The sequence below is a fragment of the Erinaceus europaeus genome, chromosome 12, assembly GCF_950295315.1.
Source record: "Erinaceus europaeus chromosome 12, mEriEur2.1, whole genome shotgun sequence".
Classification (NCBI taxonomy): domain Eukaryota; kingdom Metazoa; phylum Chordata; class Mammalia; order Eulipotyphla; family Erinaceidae; genus Erinaceus; species Erinaceus europaeus.
Window position 1 is genome coordinate 10,974,428 of NC_080173.1, and position 17,973 is coordinate 10,992,400.

General features: G+C 49.2%; 1 protein-coding gene across 4 annotated transcripts in view; it reads left to right on the plus strand.

Moving 5' to 3' along the window:
* Positions 1 to 15,420, plus strand: part of DNAI2 (dynein axonemal intermediate chain 2) — a 30,780-nt gene extending 15,360 nt beyond the window's left edge. For 2 of the 4 annotated variants that reach the window (XM_060202691.1, XM_060202689.1), the window contains 7 exons: positions 3,266 to 3,405; positions 5,419 to 5,541; positions 7,276 to 7,499; positions 9,745 to 9,880; positions 11,934 to 12,080; positions 13,425 to 13,652; positions 14,702 to 15,420. In XM_060202691.1, the coding sequence (XP_060058674.1) occupies positions 3,266 to 3,405; positions 5,419 to 5,541; positions 7,276 to 7,499; positions 9,745 to 9,880; positions 11,934 to 12,080; positions 13,425 to 13,652; positions 14,702 to 14,797 (1,094 nt within the window). In that variant the 3' untranslated portion in view covers positions 14,798 to 15,420. The remainder of the gene's footprint in view (positions 1 to 3,265; positions 3,406 to 5,418; positions 5,542 to 7,275; positions 7,500 to 9,744; positions 9,881 to 11,933; positions 12,081 to 13,424; positions 13,653 to 14,701) is intronic. The other 2 variants (XM_060202690.1, XM_060202692.1) reach the window with 2 other exon arrangements.
* The last annotated feature ends 2,553 nt before the right edge of the window (positions 15,421 to 17,973 follow it).

Below are 17,973 nucleotides of genomic sequence, written 5' to 3' on the forward strand. Positions count from 1 at the left end.
TTCACAGGCGGTAAAGCAGGTCTGCAGGTGTCTGTCTTTCTTTCCCCCTCTCTGTTTTCCCCTCCTCTCTCCATTTCTCTCTGTTCTATCCAACAACGACAACATCAGTAACAACAATAATAATTACAATAACAATGAAAAAAAACAAGGGCAACAAAAGGGAAAAATAAATTTTAAAAAATCTTTAAAAAAATAAAAGGAAAGAAAAAACATCTTTTACCGGACAATCCCCAAGTCAAATTAAAGCAATTAACCTTTCAAGTGGGACTTCCAGGGATCCTCCAGGCAAGTGAAATAAAGACACACCTTGGGTATAAGCTTTTAAAGGGCTCCAGCTCCCTACTGCCCCTCCTTTGACTACATGGCTACTGGTCTCCACAAGGAATGCAGAGACTATTTTTCAAGGCTGCCATGAAAGTGGAGAGTGTGGGATCTTAACTGGAGCAAGTTAAAATGTAACAAAAACTCACTGTGTTCACCAAGATTCAGCTGTTTTTCTTGAACAAATGCTCCCTGGATTGCTGTAAACCCTGGCCAGTTGCCTCATGCTTTTATAGAGAGGGGAATTTTCAGAAGTCTTATAAAAATTACTGATTTAATTCAACAGAACAGGGAGAGATTGAAAGGGGTGGGGAGAGGTAGGGGAGAAAGGACACCTGTAACTCCCCTTTATCGCTCATGAAGCTTCCTTCCTGCAGATGGGGACCAGGAGCTTGAACCTGGTTCCTTGCCTGGTCATGTGTGCACTCAACTCAGTGTGCCACTGCCTGTCCCACTCCTCAGCGATGGTTTTTTTTTTTCCTCTTTTTTTTCCTCCTCCTCCAGGGTTATTGCTGGGCTCGGTGCCTGCACCATGAATCCACTGCTCCTGGAGGCCATTTCCCCCCCCCTTTTGTTGCCCTTGTTGTAGCTTCGTTGTGGCTATTATTATTGCCCTTGTTGACGCAATTTGTTGTTGGATAGGACAGAGAGAAATGGAGAGAGGATGGGAAGACAGAGAAGGGGAGAAAAAGATAGACACCTGCAGACCTGCTTCACCGCCTGTGAAGCGACTCCCCTGCAGGTGGGGAGCCGGGGGCTCGAACTGGGATCCTTACGCTGGTTCCTGCGCTTTGTGCCACATGCGCTTAACCCACTGCACCACCGCCCGACCCCCTTTCCTCTTTTTTTTTTTTTTTTGGGATTCTTGAATCTTTATGTGTTTGATGTTGTCTAGACTAGAGAAATTTTCAGCTATTATGGTCTGGAGAATGCTTTCTTCCTCTCCTTCTCTTTCTTCCTCTGGTAAGCCAATAATGTGTATATTGTTTCTTTCGAAGTCATCCCATAGGACTCTGTTGTTGTTTTCAGCATCTCTTAATCTCTTTTTGAGATCTCTTACTTCTTTTTTAGTTGTCTCTAATTCATCCTCAATCTTGCTAATTCTGTCTTCAGCCTCATAGATTCTATTCTCTCTGCCCTCTACTGCTTTCTGGAGTTCATCTGTTTTGTTGCCCTGCTCTGATACTGTTTTAGCTTGTTCAGCTAGTTGCATTCTTAGCTCAGAGATTTCAGCTTTCAGCTCTCTAATAACCATGAGATAATTAGAATTTTCTTCTATATTCTCTTTTGTTGTTCCTGCATTTCTGATTACATTTTTTTCAAATTCTTTACTCACTCCTGTTATTATTTCCTTAGCTAATGTTTGGATGTTGAACTCGTTGTTTTGTGCTTCACCCTCTGGAGGACTTTTAGCTGGACTCTTGTCCTGGTTCGATTCTCCAATATTTTTTCTTTTCTTTTTTTTATTTAAGAAAGGATTAATTAACAAAACCATAGGGTAGGAGGGGTACAACTCCACACAATTCCCACCGCCCAATCTCCATATCCCACCCCCTCCCCTGATAGCTTTCCTATTCTCTATCCCTCTGGGAGCATGGACCCAGGGTCATTGAGGGTTGCAGAAGGTGGAAGGTCTGGCTTCTGTAATTGCTTCCCCGCTGAACATGGGCGTTGACTGGTCGGTCCATACTCCCAGTCTGTGGAGGCCATTTTTTTTTCCCTTTTGTTGCCCTTGTTGTTAGCCTTGTTATTATTATTGTCATTGCTATTGTAGTTGGATAGGACAGAGAGAAATCGAGAGAGAAGGGAAGACAGAGAGGGAGAGAGAAAGAAAGACGCCTGCAGACCTGCTTCACTGCTTGTGAAGTGATCCCCCTGCAGGTGGGGAGCCGAGGGTTCGAACTGGGATCCTTACACCCGTCCTTGCGTTTTGCACCACGTGCGCTTAACCTGCTGCGCTACTGCCCGCCCCCCTTGCTTAACCATTATTCTGTCTCCCCCGTCCTCCTCAGAGGTTCTTAATCTGTCATTTTAGCTTACATGACAGCTAGAAAACTGATTTCCTGGTCTCTGGTGAGCTCACAAATAAACAAAAAGACAAAAAACACCCACATGGACTCTGACCCTTCCTGCCTGGCCCCCTGTACCCCTAACCTGGAAGCGGACCCTCAAACTTCCTGGCTGTACTCCTGATCAGAGGAGAAGCATCTCACATCTCTGTGGTCAGGCTGCTCCACTCTCCGACAGTCTTACTACCCACCTCTCCACCCCACCCCCCTTGGGGATCTTCCGGACTAAGAAATAGATGTGGGTTGCCATTTATCTCCATGCCAGAGTTCCAGGATGCCAGGCTCTGAAGCCAGATGGGAGCTCCTTTGGGTCCACCTAAGGGCTGAACTTGCAAGCCCCTTCCTGCCTCTCCGGGACCAGCCTGGCTCCTTCCTATGGAGTAATGGATGGAGCATGCTCTGGGGGGCTTTCCAAGATGATGCCAGACTCTGGGGGCTGCAGGGCACCCAGGCCCTGATTCTACAACTCTTTACCAGCCAGATCAAGAGGACTGGTGTTGGGGCCCGGCAGTGGTGCCAGGTTGGGGCCAGGCAGGTTAAGTGTGCCTGGTATGAAGTGCAAGGACTCAGTTTCAGCTTCTGGCCCCCCACTCACAACAGGGAAGCTTCACCAGTGGTGAAGCAGGTCTGCAGGTGTGTCTCTCTGTCTTTCTCTCTTTCTCTCTCTATCCAATAAAATGGAAACAAAAAATAAATAAAGGAAAACAAAACAGTTGGCCGGCAGGAGCAGTGGATTCGTAGTGCAGGCACTGAGCCCCAGTGATAACCCTGGAGGCAAAAAAAAGAAAAAAAAAAAGGAAAAAGGAAAAAGGAGTAGTGTTTCCCTAGCCCCTGTACAGCACCCCAATCCCCACTTGCATCCCCCCCCCCCCCAGCCTGTTGGGACACTCGGAAGGGCAGCCTGGTGGCGGAGTTGTCCACAATTGAGTTCAGTCATCGAGACCCCGTGTACGGAACCATCTGGCTGCAGTCCAAGACGGGCACCGAATGCTTCTCAGCATCCACAGATGGGCAGGTACCCACCATGAGTGCTGGGGGCGGCAGGGCAGGGCCCCTCTCATCTGGGAACATCACCTTAAATATTTTTTACTAGTGATTTACAGGATTATAAGATAAGAGGGGTATATTGCACCAAAGTAAAGGACTATGGGGTGAGTGTGTGTGTGTGTGTGTGTGTGTGTGTGTGTGTGTGTGTGTAGGGTATTCAGGCCCTGGGACTTGATGGCAGAGGAGAACCTAGGTGGGGAGTTAGAATGTTCTGTGGAAAACTGAGAAATGTGACACACGGACCAACTGCTGTATTTTACTGTCGACTGTAAACCATTAATCCGCCCAGTAAAGGAAAAGGATACTAGGGTGCAGTTGTACACCACTCCACCACCGAAGTTCTGTGCCCCCAACCCCCTCCCACAGTAACCACCACAGGTTTCCCAAGATCATAGATATGGGTTGACTTTCTATTTTTTTTCTAATTTTTATATTTATTTATTCCCTTTTGTTGCCCTTGTTGTTTTATTGTTGCAGTTATTGTTATTAATGTTGTCATTGTTGGATAGGACAGAGAGAAATGGAGAGAGGAGGGGAAGACAGAGAGGGGGAGAGGAAGACAGACACCTGCAGACCTGCTTCACCGCTTGTGAAGCGACTCCCCTGCAGGTGGGGAGCCGGGGGCTCGAATCCTTCAGCCGGTCCTTGCGCTTCGTGCCGACTGCGCTTTAACCCACCGTGCTACCGCCTGACTCCCGACTTTCTATTGTTTTTCTCTTTTCAAGTTTGTGTGTTTCAATTCTCTGTATCCCACATACCAGTGAAAATATCTCACAGTTGTCTTTCACTTTCCTTTTTTACTTCACTAAGCATAATCACCTCCAGTTCCATCCATTTTGTCCTGAAGAACACAATATAGTCCTTTTTAAAAAAAATTCCTGAGTTGTGTCCCATTGAGCACAAGGGATATTGCCTTTTGCATTTATTTAGTTAGTTATTTTTTATTTAATCCCCCCACCCCCAGAGCACTGCTCAGCTCTGGATTATGATGGCGCTGGGGATTGAACCTGGGACTTTGGATCCTCAGGCATGAGAAGCTTTTTGCTTTTCCATCACCTACATTTCATTTGTATTATTATTATTATTATTATTATTATTATTATTATTTGATAGAGACAGAGGAGGCAGAGAGGGAGGGTGACAGAGATAGCATCAGAGCTCCTTTCAGTGCAGGGAGTCACACACACACACACACACACACACACACACACACACACACACACACACACACACCATAGCAGCTCACTATCCAATTGAGCTATTCCCCCCTCCTAAACTTTCATCTGTGAGTTGACTATAGATGAAATCTGTACCCAAAAAAAATCACAGGGACTGCTGGATGGTAAAAAAGGGCTTGGATGAGGGAGTCCAGCGGTGGCGCAGCGGGTTAAGCACAGTGGTGCACATGGTGCAAAGCGCAAGGACCGGTGGAAGGATCCCGGTTCAAGTGTCCAGCTGCCCACCTGTAGAGGAGTCGCTTCACAGGCGGTGAAGCAGGTCTGCAGGTGTCTGTCTTTCTCTCCCCCTCTATGTCTTCCCCTCCTGTCTCCATTTCCCTCTGTCCTATCCAACAACACCATCAGTAACAACAACAATAAGAACTACAACAATAAAACAGCAAGGACAACAAAAGGGAATAAATAAATATTAAAAAAATAAATTAAATAAAAGGTGTTCGATGGCAAGAGGGCCTCAAAGTGTATGCATGTTTTAAATGACGCCATCTACAGACGTACTGGGGGTCAGGGCTTTGAGAATACTAAGTCTGGGGGTGTGATCCCCACATCTGGGATTTCTGAAGCTTGTACTTGACCCTGACCATCAGCCAGGCTGGGGACTGTGCACCAGAGCAGTGATCCACCTCAAGGTGTGTTTTCATGAGTTGCACCTAACAACCAACCGTCATTTGGGCTGGGGAAGCAAAAGCCAGGAGAATCTGGGGGACTTAAGTCTCAAAGCCCTCTCCCCCCAACCTACTCAGGTCATGTGGTGGGATATCCGAAAACTGAGCGAGCCCACCGAAGTGGTGATCATGGACATCAGCAGAAAGGAGCAGCTGGAACATGCCTTGGGGGCCATCTCTCTGGAGTTCGAGTCTACTTTGGTGAGCGCCTTTCCTGGCTTAAGTCTTAGATCTTGTAGATTGGAGACTGCAATTTACCTTGTAAACCAGGCAGATCCAGGGGCCACTGTCCTCATTGTGAGCATCCTAGACCCATGTGGTCATTACAACAAATTTCCAGCAGGGGGCAGCAGAGCTTCTTGAGGCAGGAAGCCAGTCCGATGGTGAAGTCACTGGTTAGTGGCGGGCCAAACTGAAGGCTAGATTTCCTAAATGACAAGATTCCAGAAAGCCCTCTTTCTATGCAAGAGGCCTGCTCAGGACCAATACTTGCAGCTATTGGTATATGATATCGGCTGTGGAGACAGCATAATGGTTATGCAAAAGATTTTCATGCCTGAGGCTCCAAAGTCATAGATTCAGTCCCCCATACCACCGTAAGTCTGAGCTGTGTGCAGTGCTATAGCACAACAACAACAACAAAATAATAATAATAGTCTTAAATAAACAAATAAATAAAACCCTGGGGGCTCTGCGGGGACATCATCCTCAGCTAAGCCTGTTTACAAAAGCCTTCTCTCCACCAAAAAGCCTTTTTCACTGAATCTGCCCCCCCACCCCCCACTGTCCCTGCTCACCTGGGGGAACTGAGGACCCAGCACCCTGTGGGCTGGGTCCTGCCATGGAGATTATGCTGCCTGACATATGTGTTGATGGTGTGGGACCATGGTCAGGGGATATCTTCAGAGACAAGGAGTGAGCACTGGATCAGGAGTCCAGAGGCCAGTTCTCTCATGCAGTCTACAAACATATGAGGGACTCCAGGATGCCAGAGGGGAGGGGGAGAGCAGAATGAAGCAAGGCAAGCTCTTTCCTGCCCAGGACCTCACAGACTGGGGGTGGGGTAGGGGTAAATGATGCCACCCGCTGCCTGACAGTTGCCTGGGCCATGGAACGCCCACCTGCCAGATCAGGCCCTGCCCAGCTTTTGAGGACTCTGAGCCCTGCCGCCTTGCCTTTTGGAATCTCTTTCACTTTACCTGCCAACTCTAGAAGGGTCTCAGTGCCCAGTGCTTAAGGCGGAGCACTGTGCCCCTGAACAGGGCTGGCAGTGGGATTCTCAGGACCAGAAGAGTCCAGGAGGACCTCATTGGTCAAGGGGTCTGGAGCAGGATCCAAAGACAGGCTGGGGATTTAAAGAGGCTTCAAGAGTGGGGGTCCTTGGGACTGAGCGGTAGCGCGGCAGGTTAAGTGCACATGGCAGAAAGCTCAAAGACCGGCGTAAGGGTCCTGGTTTGAGCCCCCAGCTCCCCACCTGCGGGGGAGGGGTCGCTTCACAGGTGGTTCATGAAGCAGGTCTGCAGGTGTCTACCTTTCTCTTCTCTCTGTCTTCCCCTCTCCTCTCAATTTCTCTCTGTCCTATCCAACAGCAACAACAGCTATAACAACAATAACAACCACAACAAGGGCAACAAAAAAAAAAGGGAAAAATAGCCTCCAGGAGCAGTGGATTCATAGTGCTGGCACTGAGCCTCAGTGATAACCCTAGAGGCAAAATAAATAAATAAATAAATAAATCAAAAGAGTGGGGGTCCCTCCAAAGAGGAGGGAGACACAACCCAAGAGATTCAAATGGGGCACCCTCCTGTCACCTTTGGACCCTACTCCCCACTCCACCCCCACCTCCCTCTCCTCTGCCACCAGGCCACCCACTCCACCAGCTGAACCCTGAGCTGAGGGCTCAAGGAGCCTTCCACCCTATTCCACCCTCCATAGCCAACTAAGTTCATGGTGGGCACGGAGCAGGGCATTGTCATCTCCTGTAATCGCAAGGCCAAGACATCAGCCGAGAAGATCGTGTGCACTTTCTCAGGCCACCATGGCCCCATCTACGCCCTGCAGAGGAACCCCTTCTATCCCAAGAACTTCCTGACGGTTGGGGACTGGACAGCCCGCATCTGGTCTGAGGACAGCCGGGAGTCATGCATCATGTGGACCAAGTAAGGCCGTAGGGTGAGGGTAAGGGGCACATACTGACCCTCCATGGACCCCTAAAATGGAGTAGACATCTTTCTTCAAGCACTCGGGTAGAATGCCAGAGAGTGGCTTGATCTGGTCACTTCACCAGGGAGCCGGTGTCACACTGCCTTGGTGAGGAATGAGCCCTCTATGAGCCTGGACAGGAGCAGCTTTAGACAGATGTAAGCACAGTAGGTCAATCAGTGGAACTTGGGGGCTTGCCCAGTCTGCCCAGAGCAAGGTCAAGTAACATCAGTGACACTGAGACCCCAGAGATGACCTCACTGCCCCAGGTGTTATGTTGGGGTGCCCAGATCCTTTTTTTATCTTTATTTATTGGATGGAGACAGAAATTGAGAGGGTATGGGGGGGGGTTAGGGAGAGGGAAAGAGAGACACCTACAGCCCTGCTTCACCACTCGCAAAGATTTCCACCTGAGGGTGGGGATGGGATGGGGGGGGCTTGAACCTGGGTCCTTGCACATTGTAACATGTGTATTCAACCAGGTGCACCACCACCCCACCCCCTCCATTATTTTTTTATTGCCACCAGGCTTAGTGCAGGGGCTTGGTGCCTGCATGATGAATTCACTGCTTCTGGTAGTCACTTTTCTATTTTATTTTATTTTTATTTGATATGACAGATAGAAATAGGGAGCGAGAGATACCTGTCGACCTGCTTCATCACTGGTGAAACATCCTGCAAGTGGGGACTGGGGGCTCAAACCTGAGTCTGTGTGCGTAGTAAAGTGTGCCACTGCTTGGCCCCTAGCCACTGTGGTACTCCTCCTCCTTTTTCTTTTAGCTAGAAAAGGCAGAGAAGCTGAGACCACAGTGAAAGTTCACAGCTTGAAGCTTCCTTCAGTGTGGTGGGGACCGGGTAGAATGCCCAGATTCTTAGCCTGAGCTGAGTCTCGTAGTGGAGGGGCTGGACCCAGATCTTCTGTGACATGCTGATTCCTGGAGTCATCTGTGGATCAACTTCAGTGGACAACCCATGGAAAGTGTAGCCCTAAGCCTTGCTGAAGGCCACGAGGGGGACTGCAGCTGGCTTGGTGATAGAGCATCTGCCTTGCATGTGTGAAGTCTTGTGTTTGATCCCCAGTGTCACATGAATATAAGAAAATTAAAAAAAATAGAACATTGTAAGTGGCAGAGCAGTACAGAGCAGTCTCTCTCTCTCTCTCTCTCACACACACACACATGCACACGCACACGCACACACATACAAATAAGTAAATAAATAAGGCAGAGAAGTAATTTAACTGGTAGCATAGAGGCTTACATGAGGGAAATTCCCTATTCAATTGCTGGTTATCACGTACTGGGGTGGTGGTCTTGATCTTCTCTCTCTCTCTCTCTCTCTCTTTCTCCACCCCCCATATGTGAAACTCTTTCAGTGTTGCATAAAATAAGTCTCTTGGGGGTCGGGCGGTGGCGCAGTGGGTTAAGCGCATGTGGCACAAAGCGCAGGAACCGGCGTAAGGATCCCGGTTCGAGCCCCCGGCTCCCCACCTGCAGGGGAATCGCTTCACAGGCGGTGAAGCAGGTCTGCAGGTGTCTATCTTTCTCTCTCCTTCTCTGTCTTCCCCTCCTCTCTCCATTTCTCTGTGTCCTATCCAACAACGAACTGCGTCAACAAGGGCAATAATAATAACCACAACGACAACGAAGCTACAACAAGGGCAACAAAAGGGAAAAAAAAAATGGCCTCCAGGAGCGGTGGATTCATGGTGCAGACACTGAGCCCAGCAATAACCCTGGAGGAGAAAAAAAAAAAAAGTCTCTTACAGGCTGGGCAGTGGTACCTTGGTTCAGCGCACATAGGCCCGGGTTCAAGTACCTTGTCCCAACCTGCTTCATCGGAAATGGAACAGGGCTGAAGGTGTCTCTTTGTCTCTCTTCCTTTCCACGCCCCCTTTTCTCTCCCTATTTCTCTCTGTCTCTATAAGAAAAATAAATAAATAAAAGGCCACTGGGAGTAGTGGAGTTGTAGTGCAGGCAGACACTCAAGGCAAAATAACAGAACAAAACAGCAAACCCAAAAATGAATTAAGTGCAACCTGAGCGTCACGCGTCAGCATTGTAAGAAGTCAAGTTAGAGCTTCCTGCCCACAGTGAGACCTGGTGCAGGCAGGGACTGGGTAACCAGAGCTTTGTCTCAGCAGTTTCTGGGTTCCTTCCAACTTTGAGGGGGCCCTGACGGGTGTCATGTGACTTTGCACAGATACCACATGGCTTACCTCACCGATGGTGCCTGGAGCCCTGTGAGGCCGGCGGTGTTCTTCACCACCAAGATGGACGGGACCCTGGACATCTGGGACTTTGTATTCAAGCAGTGTGAACCTGCCCTCAGCCTGAAGGTCTCGTCCGCACAGGCCCCCTCCCCCTCTAGTCCCCGAGGCACTGGTGGCACGGCAGAACCACCTAGGGAATTAAATAAGGCGGGAGGTGGGGGTCAGTTGGCAGCACACCGGGCTAAACGCACATAGTACTGAGCGCAGGGACCCTTGTAAGGATTTGGGTTTGAGCCCCTGTCTCCCCACTGTAGTACGGATACGTCACAATTGGCGAAGCAGATCTTCAGGTGTTTGTCTTTCTCCCTCTCTATCTCCCCATCTCTCTCAATTTCTCTCTGTCCTATCCAATAAAATGGAAAAAAAAATGGCCTCCAGGAGCAGTGGATGTGTAGTGCTGGCAGTGAGCCCCAGCAATAACCCTGGGGGGGAGAAGCTGGATCAGGAGACAGCTCACCTGGTAGAGTGCATGCTTTCCTGTGCTCAAGGATCTGGATTCAAGTCCCAGCACCACATGAGAGCATCCTGGAGGGAGCCAGGCAGTGGCACACTGGGTTAAGCATGCATAAAGTACTAAGTGCAAGGATCCTGGTTCAAGCCTCCGGTTCCCCACCTGTAGGGGGGAAGCTTCACGAGTGCTGAAGCAGGTCTGCGGGTGTCTCTCTTTCTCTCTCCCTGTCTATCTCCACTTTCCCCCCTCTCAGTTTCTCTCTGTCCTACCCAATAAAATGGAAAAAATGGCCACACAGGAAGAGTGAATTCATAGCCCCAGCGATAATCCTAGAGGGGAAAGGAAAAAAAAAAAGAATGTCGTGGACAACACCAGGGAAAGCCCCATGGTGCTGTGGCGACTCCTCTTCTTCCTCTAACATGGAGAGAATTAAGAAGTTGGCTCTGGAGTCGTGAACTCTGCCCTCTCCCAGGCCTGTTGCTTGAGAAGCCCTGGGCGGATGAGATAATGTGATTGTACCTGCACATATCATGAGCAAATCTCGTGATATTATTATAGCTCATACACTGCATTGTGGGTTATTCTCTAAGCACAGCCAGAGTCCAGGCCTCCTGACTGGGCAGGGGGTGAAGGGGGGAAGGGGTTTGAGGAACCCCAGGAAGAACAGGGGGGCTGAACCCAAGTGGTAAGATGGAGGCGGTAGGTGATAAGACAGGCAGTGCTGGGGGTGGGGAGCAACAAGGGTCTTGACAGCCAGTCTCAGCCTGTGCTTCATCCTGTGGGTCAGGGGGAATCACCGAGGGTGTTTAAACAGCTACAGCTGGCAGGATAGCCCGGCTGGATAGCCGCTTGGTTCATACCCTCAACCCAGGTTCCAGCCTGGCCTCTGCTGCACTGAAGGTGGCTTTGGGGCTGTACTGTTTTGTCTTCTCTCCCTCTGTTTTTTTTTTTCTCTCTCTCTCTCCCTTGTAAGGGGAACTCTTTTTTATTTTTATTTTTACATTTTTTTCTTCTTATTTTTTTAAAATTTATTTATTGGGGAATTAATGTTTTACATTCAACAGTAAATACAATAGTTTGTACATGCATAACATTCCCCAGTTTCTCATATAACAATACAACCCCCACTAGGTCCTCTATTCCATTTTTTCTTATAAGGGGAATTTTTTTCCCCTCCTGGGTTATCCTTGAGGCTCAGTGCCAGCACTACGAATCCATGGCTCCTGGCGCCATTTTTTTCCATTTTATTGGATAGGACAGAGAAATTGAGAGAGGAAAAGGAGATTGAAAGGGAGGGAAGGAGAGAGAGAGACCTGCAGACCTGCTTGTCCAATTGCAATGCTTCCTTCCTCCTGCAAGTGGGGAGCCAGAAGCTCGAACCTAGATCCTTGGCCTAGTCCTTGCAGTTCTGTACTATGAGCAGTTAACCAGGTACACCACCACCTGGCCCCTTGTTTATCTCTGTCTCTCTCTCTGAAAACATCAGCTGGGAGTGGCAAAGCCCCAGTAATGACAAAAACAGATAGATAGATAGATAGATAGATAGATAGATAGATAGATAGATAGAAACTTGCCTCAGTCTCCCCAGGGACCCGATCACTTGACAAGCAAAGGGTCACTGTGCTCCTGTCTCTTCCGCCATGGGGCCTGCCCCGCTCCCCCCCGCAGGTGTGTGACGAGGCTCTCTTCTGCCTGCGAGTGCAGGACAATGGCTGCTTCATGGCCTGCGGCTCACAGCTGGGCACGACCACACTGCTGGAGGTGTCACATGGGCTCTCCACACTGCAGAGGAATGAGAAGAACATGGCCTCCTCTGTGAGTGAGGGGTGTTGGGCAAGGGGCACCCCAGAGCATACCCTGACCTAGCCCCTCCCTCTCACTTCCCACTAAAGGGGGGCAGGAGCTGGGGTGAGGTCCTGAAAGGAAGGACACTAGGTGCCGGCAGGGCCTCCTCTGCCCAGGCCTCATCACAGGTGCCTTTGCTGCCTCAGGTGTCTGCCTCGTCTTTAACATTGGTGGTTTGTTGGGGTCACTGTGTCTGTTTTTGAACAATATTTTCCTTTATAATTTTATTTTTAAATATTTATTTATTCCTTTTTGTTGCCCTTGTTGTTTTATTATTGTAGTTATTATTGCTGTTGTTATTGATGTCATCGTCGTTGGATAGGACAGAGAGAAATGGAGAGAGGAAAGGAAGACAGAGGGGGAGAGAAAGACAGACGCCTGCAGACCTGCTTCACCACTTGTGAAGCTACTCCCCTGCAGGTGTGGAGCCAGAGGCTCGAACTGGGATCCTTACGCTGGTCCTTATGCTTTGCACCATGTGCGCTTAACCCGCTGCGCTATTGCCCGACTCCCAATTTTTTAAATTTTTACTTATTTATTTTAATTGTTTATTACTTTTATATATTGGATAGAGGCAGCTAGAAATTGAGACAAAGGGGAAGATAGAGAGGGAGAGAGATAGAGAGATACCTGAAACACTGCTTTACCACTCGTGAAGCTTTCCCCTTGCAGGTGAGGGCTGGGGGCTCAAACCTGGGTCTTTGTGGACTGTGACATGTGTGCCTAACCAGCTGTGCCATTACCCAGCCCCCTTACTTATGCATTTTTTTTACCAGAGTACTGCTCAGCTCTGGCTTATGCTAGTACTGGGGACTGAACCTGTGACTTTTGGTGTTTAAAGCATGAAATGCTATTATTATTATTATTTTGCCAGCAGGGCTATTGTTAGGGCTCAGTGCCTGTGCATGAATCCATTGCTCCTGGCAGCCATTTCTATTCTGTTAGATAGGATAGAGTGAAATTGAGAGGGAGAGGGGAGAGAGAGAGGGAGAGAGACACTGCAGTACTATTTCACTTTCGTGAAACTTCCCGCCTGCAGGTAGGGACCAGGGGCTCTCACTCAGGTCTTTGCACATGGTAATGTGCACAGTACTGGCCAGCACAGCAGGCACTCTACCAGCTGGGCCACCTCTAGGGCCTCTGGATCTGCTACACTAACCCCCTTTCTTGCTGTTAGCTCGGAGCACAGACCCCTGAGGGTGGGTGGAGGCATTGCTTAGAGCACAGCTGGAGCCACCTAGCTGAGCCCTGAGCCAGGAACCGCCAGCTCGGCCCTGTCTTCCCACACCCCCTTTCTGCTCCTGTATGCTCCAGATATTTGAACGTGAGACCCGGCGGGAGAAGATTCTGGAGGCCAGGCACCGTGAGATGCGACTGAAGGAGAAAGGGAAGGCCGAAGGCAAGGACGAGGACTTCCGGGAGGAGGAGCCCACCATGAACCCAGAGGAGCTGGTGGCCAAGGTTGAGGAGGAGTTCTTTGACATCATCTTTGCGGAGTTGAAGAAGAAGGAGACGGAGGCCATGAAGCATAAGCAGAAGCATGTAGGGCCTCAAAGAGGGCTCTGGAGCTGGGATCTAGGGAGGTGGGGTGGGGGGAGGTGGCAAGGAGGGCTGAGGAGTTTGCTTCTGGCCTGTGTGACCTTGAGCCGGTAGGTAGCCTTACTGGCTGGGCTTTGATTTGTTTATCTGGTTCTTGGGAAGAGTCCCTCCGTTGCCTCCAGGGAGTCCTCCAGGCTCCCTGCAGACAGCAGGCTTCTTGAGCTGGTAATGTGTGTGTGCTCAACCCAGTTTGACACCACTTGGCCCCTCAGTTAGCTTTTATTTTCTTCTTACTATGGTGCCAGGGATCACACCTAGAGCCTTGAGCATGCAAGGTGTGTGCTGTTCTGCGGTACCTCCCATTTCTTATGAAAAATGGAGAGATTCAGAGAGATAGAGAGCACCAAGTACAGCTCCACCATCCAGGGAGATGCACTCACTTTGCCTTTGCTGCCGTCATGTGGTGCAGAGGGTCAAGCTCAGGGTCTCACACAAGCAAGGCAGGTACTCTGCCTGCTGCGTCCGGCTCCCCAGCCCAACACCTGTTACGTCTAATGCCAGCCGCAGCTCCATCAGGTGTGGTGTCTGCCTTACAGGCGAGGGCAGCGAGGAACTAGACCCAGGTTTGCCAGTTAGCCAACAACAGAAGCATGGCTTCTATCAAGTCCCTTAGATGCGCAAGGTCATGGCCACTATCCTTGGTTCTGGGCATCATGGTCTTCTGGATATTTAGTAGTCCAGGCCTTGCTCAGTTGGCTAGTTTTTGGCCTGAGGGGGTTAAATTCTAGTACTGGGGGATGAGAGGGAGGCCTTTTCCGTGTCTCCAATAAATATCTGACTTCTTTATTTTTTTTTTTTTTCTTGGATAGAGACAGACAGAAATCCAGAAAGATGGGGGGGGGGAAGAGACCTGCAGCACTGCTACACTGTGTGTAAAGCTTCCCCCGCTGCAGGCAGGGATCAGGAGCTTGAATCCCAGTCCTTATGCGTGGTACCTTGCACACTTAACAGCTGTGGCAGTCTCTGGCCCCACCTGCACTGTTTCTCCTTAGAGCACAAAACAACGCCCGGTGACAGAGGATGACGAAGAAGAAGAGACTGAAAGAGAGGAGGAGGACATGGGGACTGAAGAAGAGACTACTGCTTAGAAGGTCGGCCTCAGGCCACACACCCGCTAGCACGTCTGGCACCCCACCCCCACCTCTTGATAACCTTGACCGTCCAAGTTGCAGGGCTGAGCACCTCCCTTCAGATGTCACTGGGAAGAGGAGGCGGGGAGCACAGGACATCACTTTGGTGGGGGTGCAGAGGCAGTGCTCACCCTTGAGCCGGGTGCCCCTCACCCCCACCTGCTCAAGCCCACCTCTGTGACTGCTTTTCCCCACATAGCCATTCCAGCATGGCCTTGCAGAGCCCCCTGAGTTGTGTTTTTCGTCTTTTCTAATCAGAATTTGCTTTCAGAAGCTTGCAGTACCCTTGCTGGGTTTAACCAAAGCCATGGAGAGACCCCCCAAATCTGTGGGTGTAGGAGGGCAATTCCTCCTCCTCCTCCTCCTCCTGACTGATGGACCCTCGGCACCCATATACAACTGAAGAGCAGAGACTCTGTCCATCGAAGCGCTGAACTGGAAAGACATTTCAAATTTTAAAATGTGTCTCAGACATTCCAGGCACATTCACCTCCAGGAGCCCAGGTGGGCACCGAGAGCCTGGGTGACCTGGAATCTTTCTGTCCTCTCAGTTCTAATCATATTAAATCTACAGTCACCACGCTCACTGTTCATGCTTGTCATGCTGTGCCATGCATGTATTCCTTGTGTTATTTTTTGTGTTTTTAAAATTAAAAAAAATTTTATTTATTGCATAGAGGCAGCCAGAAATTGAGAGGAAGGAGGATATATAAAGGGAGAGAGGGAGGCTGGGCAGTAGCTCAGTGAGTTAAGTGCACATGGCACAAAACAGAAGGACAGGTGTAAGTATCTTGGTTCGAGCCCCTGGCTCCCTACCTGCAGTGTGTGTGTGGGTCACTTCACAGGCAATGAAGCAGGTGTGCAGGTGTCTGTTTTTCTCTCCCCAGCTCTGTCTTCCCCTCCTCTCTGGATTCCTGTCTTATCTAACAATAACAATAGCAACAATAAAGGCAACAAGAACAATAAAAATGGAAAAAATGGCCTCCAGGAGCAGTGTATCGGTAGTGCAGGTACTGAGCCCCAGTGTAACCCTGGGGGCAAAAAAAAAAAAAGAGAAAGGAAGAGAGACACTTCTAATACTGCTTCACCACTCGTGAAGCTTTCTTCCTGCAGATGGGGACTAGGGGCTTGAGCCAGGGTCCTTGTGCATTGTGACACATACACTCAACCAGGTGCACCACTACCACCCAATCCCTCATGTGGTTCTTTCTGAATGTCCCTGCCTTTGCTCTGTTGGTCCTGACAGCAGAGTCAGAAGCAGGTGACAGAGAACTGTGGATGTTAGCTAAGGGTCACAGAGCAGGGACAGGAGTCTAGGTGCCTAGTCTCCACTCTGTGGAGGCTCTGAGATGGACATGGGCTGCTCTGGGTCAAATTGCCTCCACAGTGCAATGGGGTATTCAGTGACCACTGCCAGGAATGCCAGTGGTTTGAGGTGTCAGGAAATTGTGAGGGTGGTTGAGCTTGGCAGGGTTTGACCTGAGGAGTGCATCTATCCTGTCAGTCTTTCTCTCTACGGAGAGGTTGAGCAAGGAGGGACAGGAGTAACCACGAAGGTGTGCCCCATCTTATCAGACTCCCTGCCTCACAAAGCACCTTGCATTCCTGATACTACGGCCATTAGATAAAAAGAAAGGGGAGACATTAGGAAATTGTGAGGATGTGGCTGAGTTCAGTAGAGCTCACAAAGCAGCCTGCATTCCTGATACTATGGCCTATCTACATAATCATTGTTTTGCCTGAAAGACCCCACCCATTCCATTCCTTTGATCTATCTTCTTTCTGCCCTCAAGACCCTCGCTGCCTGCAGGGTATTATTAATCCTACCAGTTAAAACCCACGCAACAGTTGCTAAGGAAGTTCCTGCCTTTCCAGCCTTTCTCCGCCCCTTTTCAAACCATGTCAAGCCATTTCCATTTCTGACTTGCCACTTCCGGGTCTGTCCTTTAAAAGCCATGGCTCTCTGATCAATAGATAAATATTGCATTGCCTCGCACCACATGTTTGGTTCCTGAGTCATCTCTCTCACGTCACTGAGTGAATAGCAGCCCAGGCTGGCTCTGGTCTAGTTCTCTCTAACCCAGAGAGCATGGCCCAGGAAGAGGCACCGCCAGGCTAGTAGTAGCTGGTTCCCTCCAAAGTTTCCCTCAGGACGCAATGCAGTTTTATCTGGTAAAGTGAATGATTAGAGGTCTTGGGGCCGAAACGATCTCAACCTATTCTCAAACTTTAAATGGGTAAGAAGCCTAGGTTGCTGGCGTGGAGTTGGGTGTGGCATGCGAGTGCCTAGTGGGCCACTTTTGGTAAGCAGAACTGGTGGTGCGGGATGCACTGAATGCCGGGTTAAGGTGCCAATGTTTTGTTTCTCTTTCTTTCTCTTCTTTTTCCCATTAGTTAATAAACAGAATATTAAAAATATATTTTGACTCCACTTGTAGGGGGAAAACTTTGTGAATGGTAAAGCAGTGCTGCAGATCTCTCTCTCTTTTTCCCACTCAATTTCTGGCTGTCTCTATTCAATAAATAATGATAATAACAAATTAAAAAATTAATGTTTGGGGTTGACAGTGACCCCTTACCCACAGTGATGGTACTAGTCTCTGAGGGGTGTAAAGGTGACTGTTTGGAGCCCACCAGGTCAGATCCCACCTGCTCCTAGCACCAAAGATGGGGAGGGAACACCTCTGTGAGCTACAGGGCACAGGGAAGTGTGAGTGGGCACAGGCTGTGTGTGTGGACCTTTCTTTTTTTTTAAATTTATTTCTTTATTGGGGAATTAATGTTTTACATTCAACAGTAAATACAATAGTTTGTACATGCATAACATTCCCCAGTTTCCCATTTAACAATACAACCCCCACTATGTCATTTATCATCCTTCATGGACCTGTATTCTCCCCACCCACCCACCCCAGAGTCTTTTACTTTGGTGCAATACGCCAATTCCATTTCAGGTTCTACTTGTGTTTTCTTTTCTGATCTTGTTTTTCAACTTCTGCCTGAGAGTGAGATTATCCCATATTCATCCTTCTGTTTCTGACTTATTTCACTCAACATGATTTTTTCAAGGTCCATCCAAGATCGGCTGAAAATGGTGAAGTCACCATTTTTTAGTGTGTGGACCTTTCAGGCAG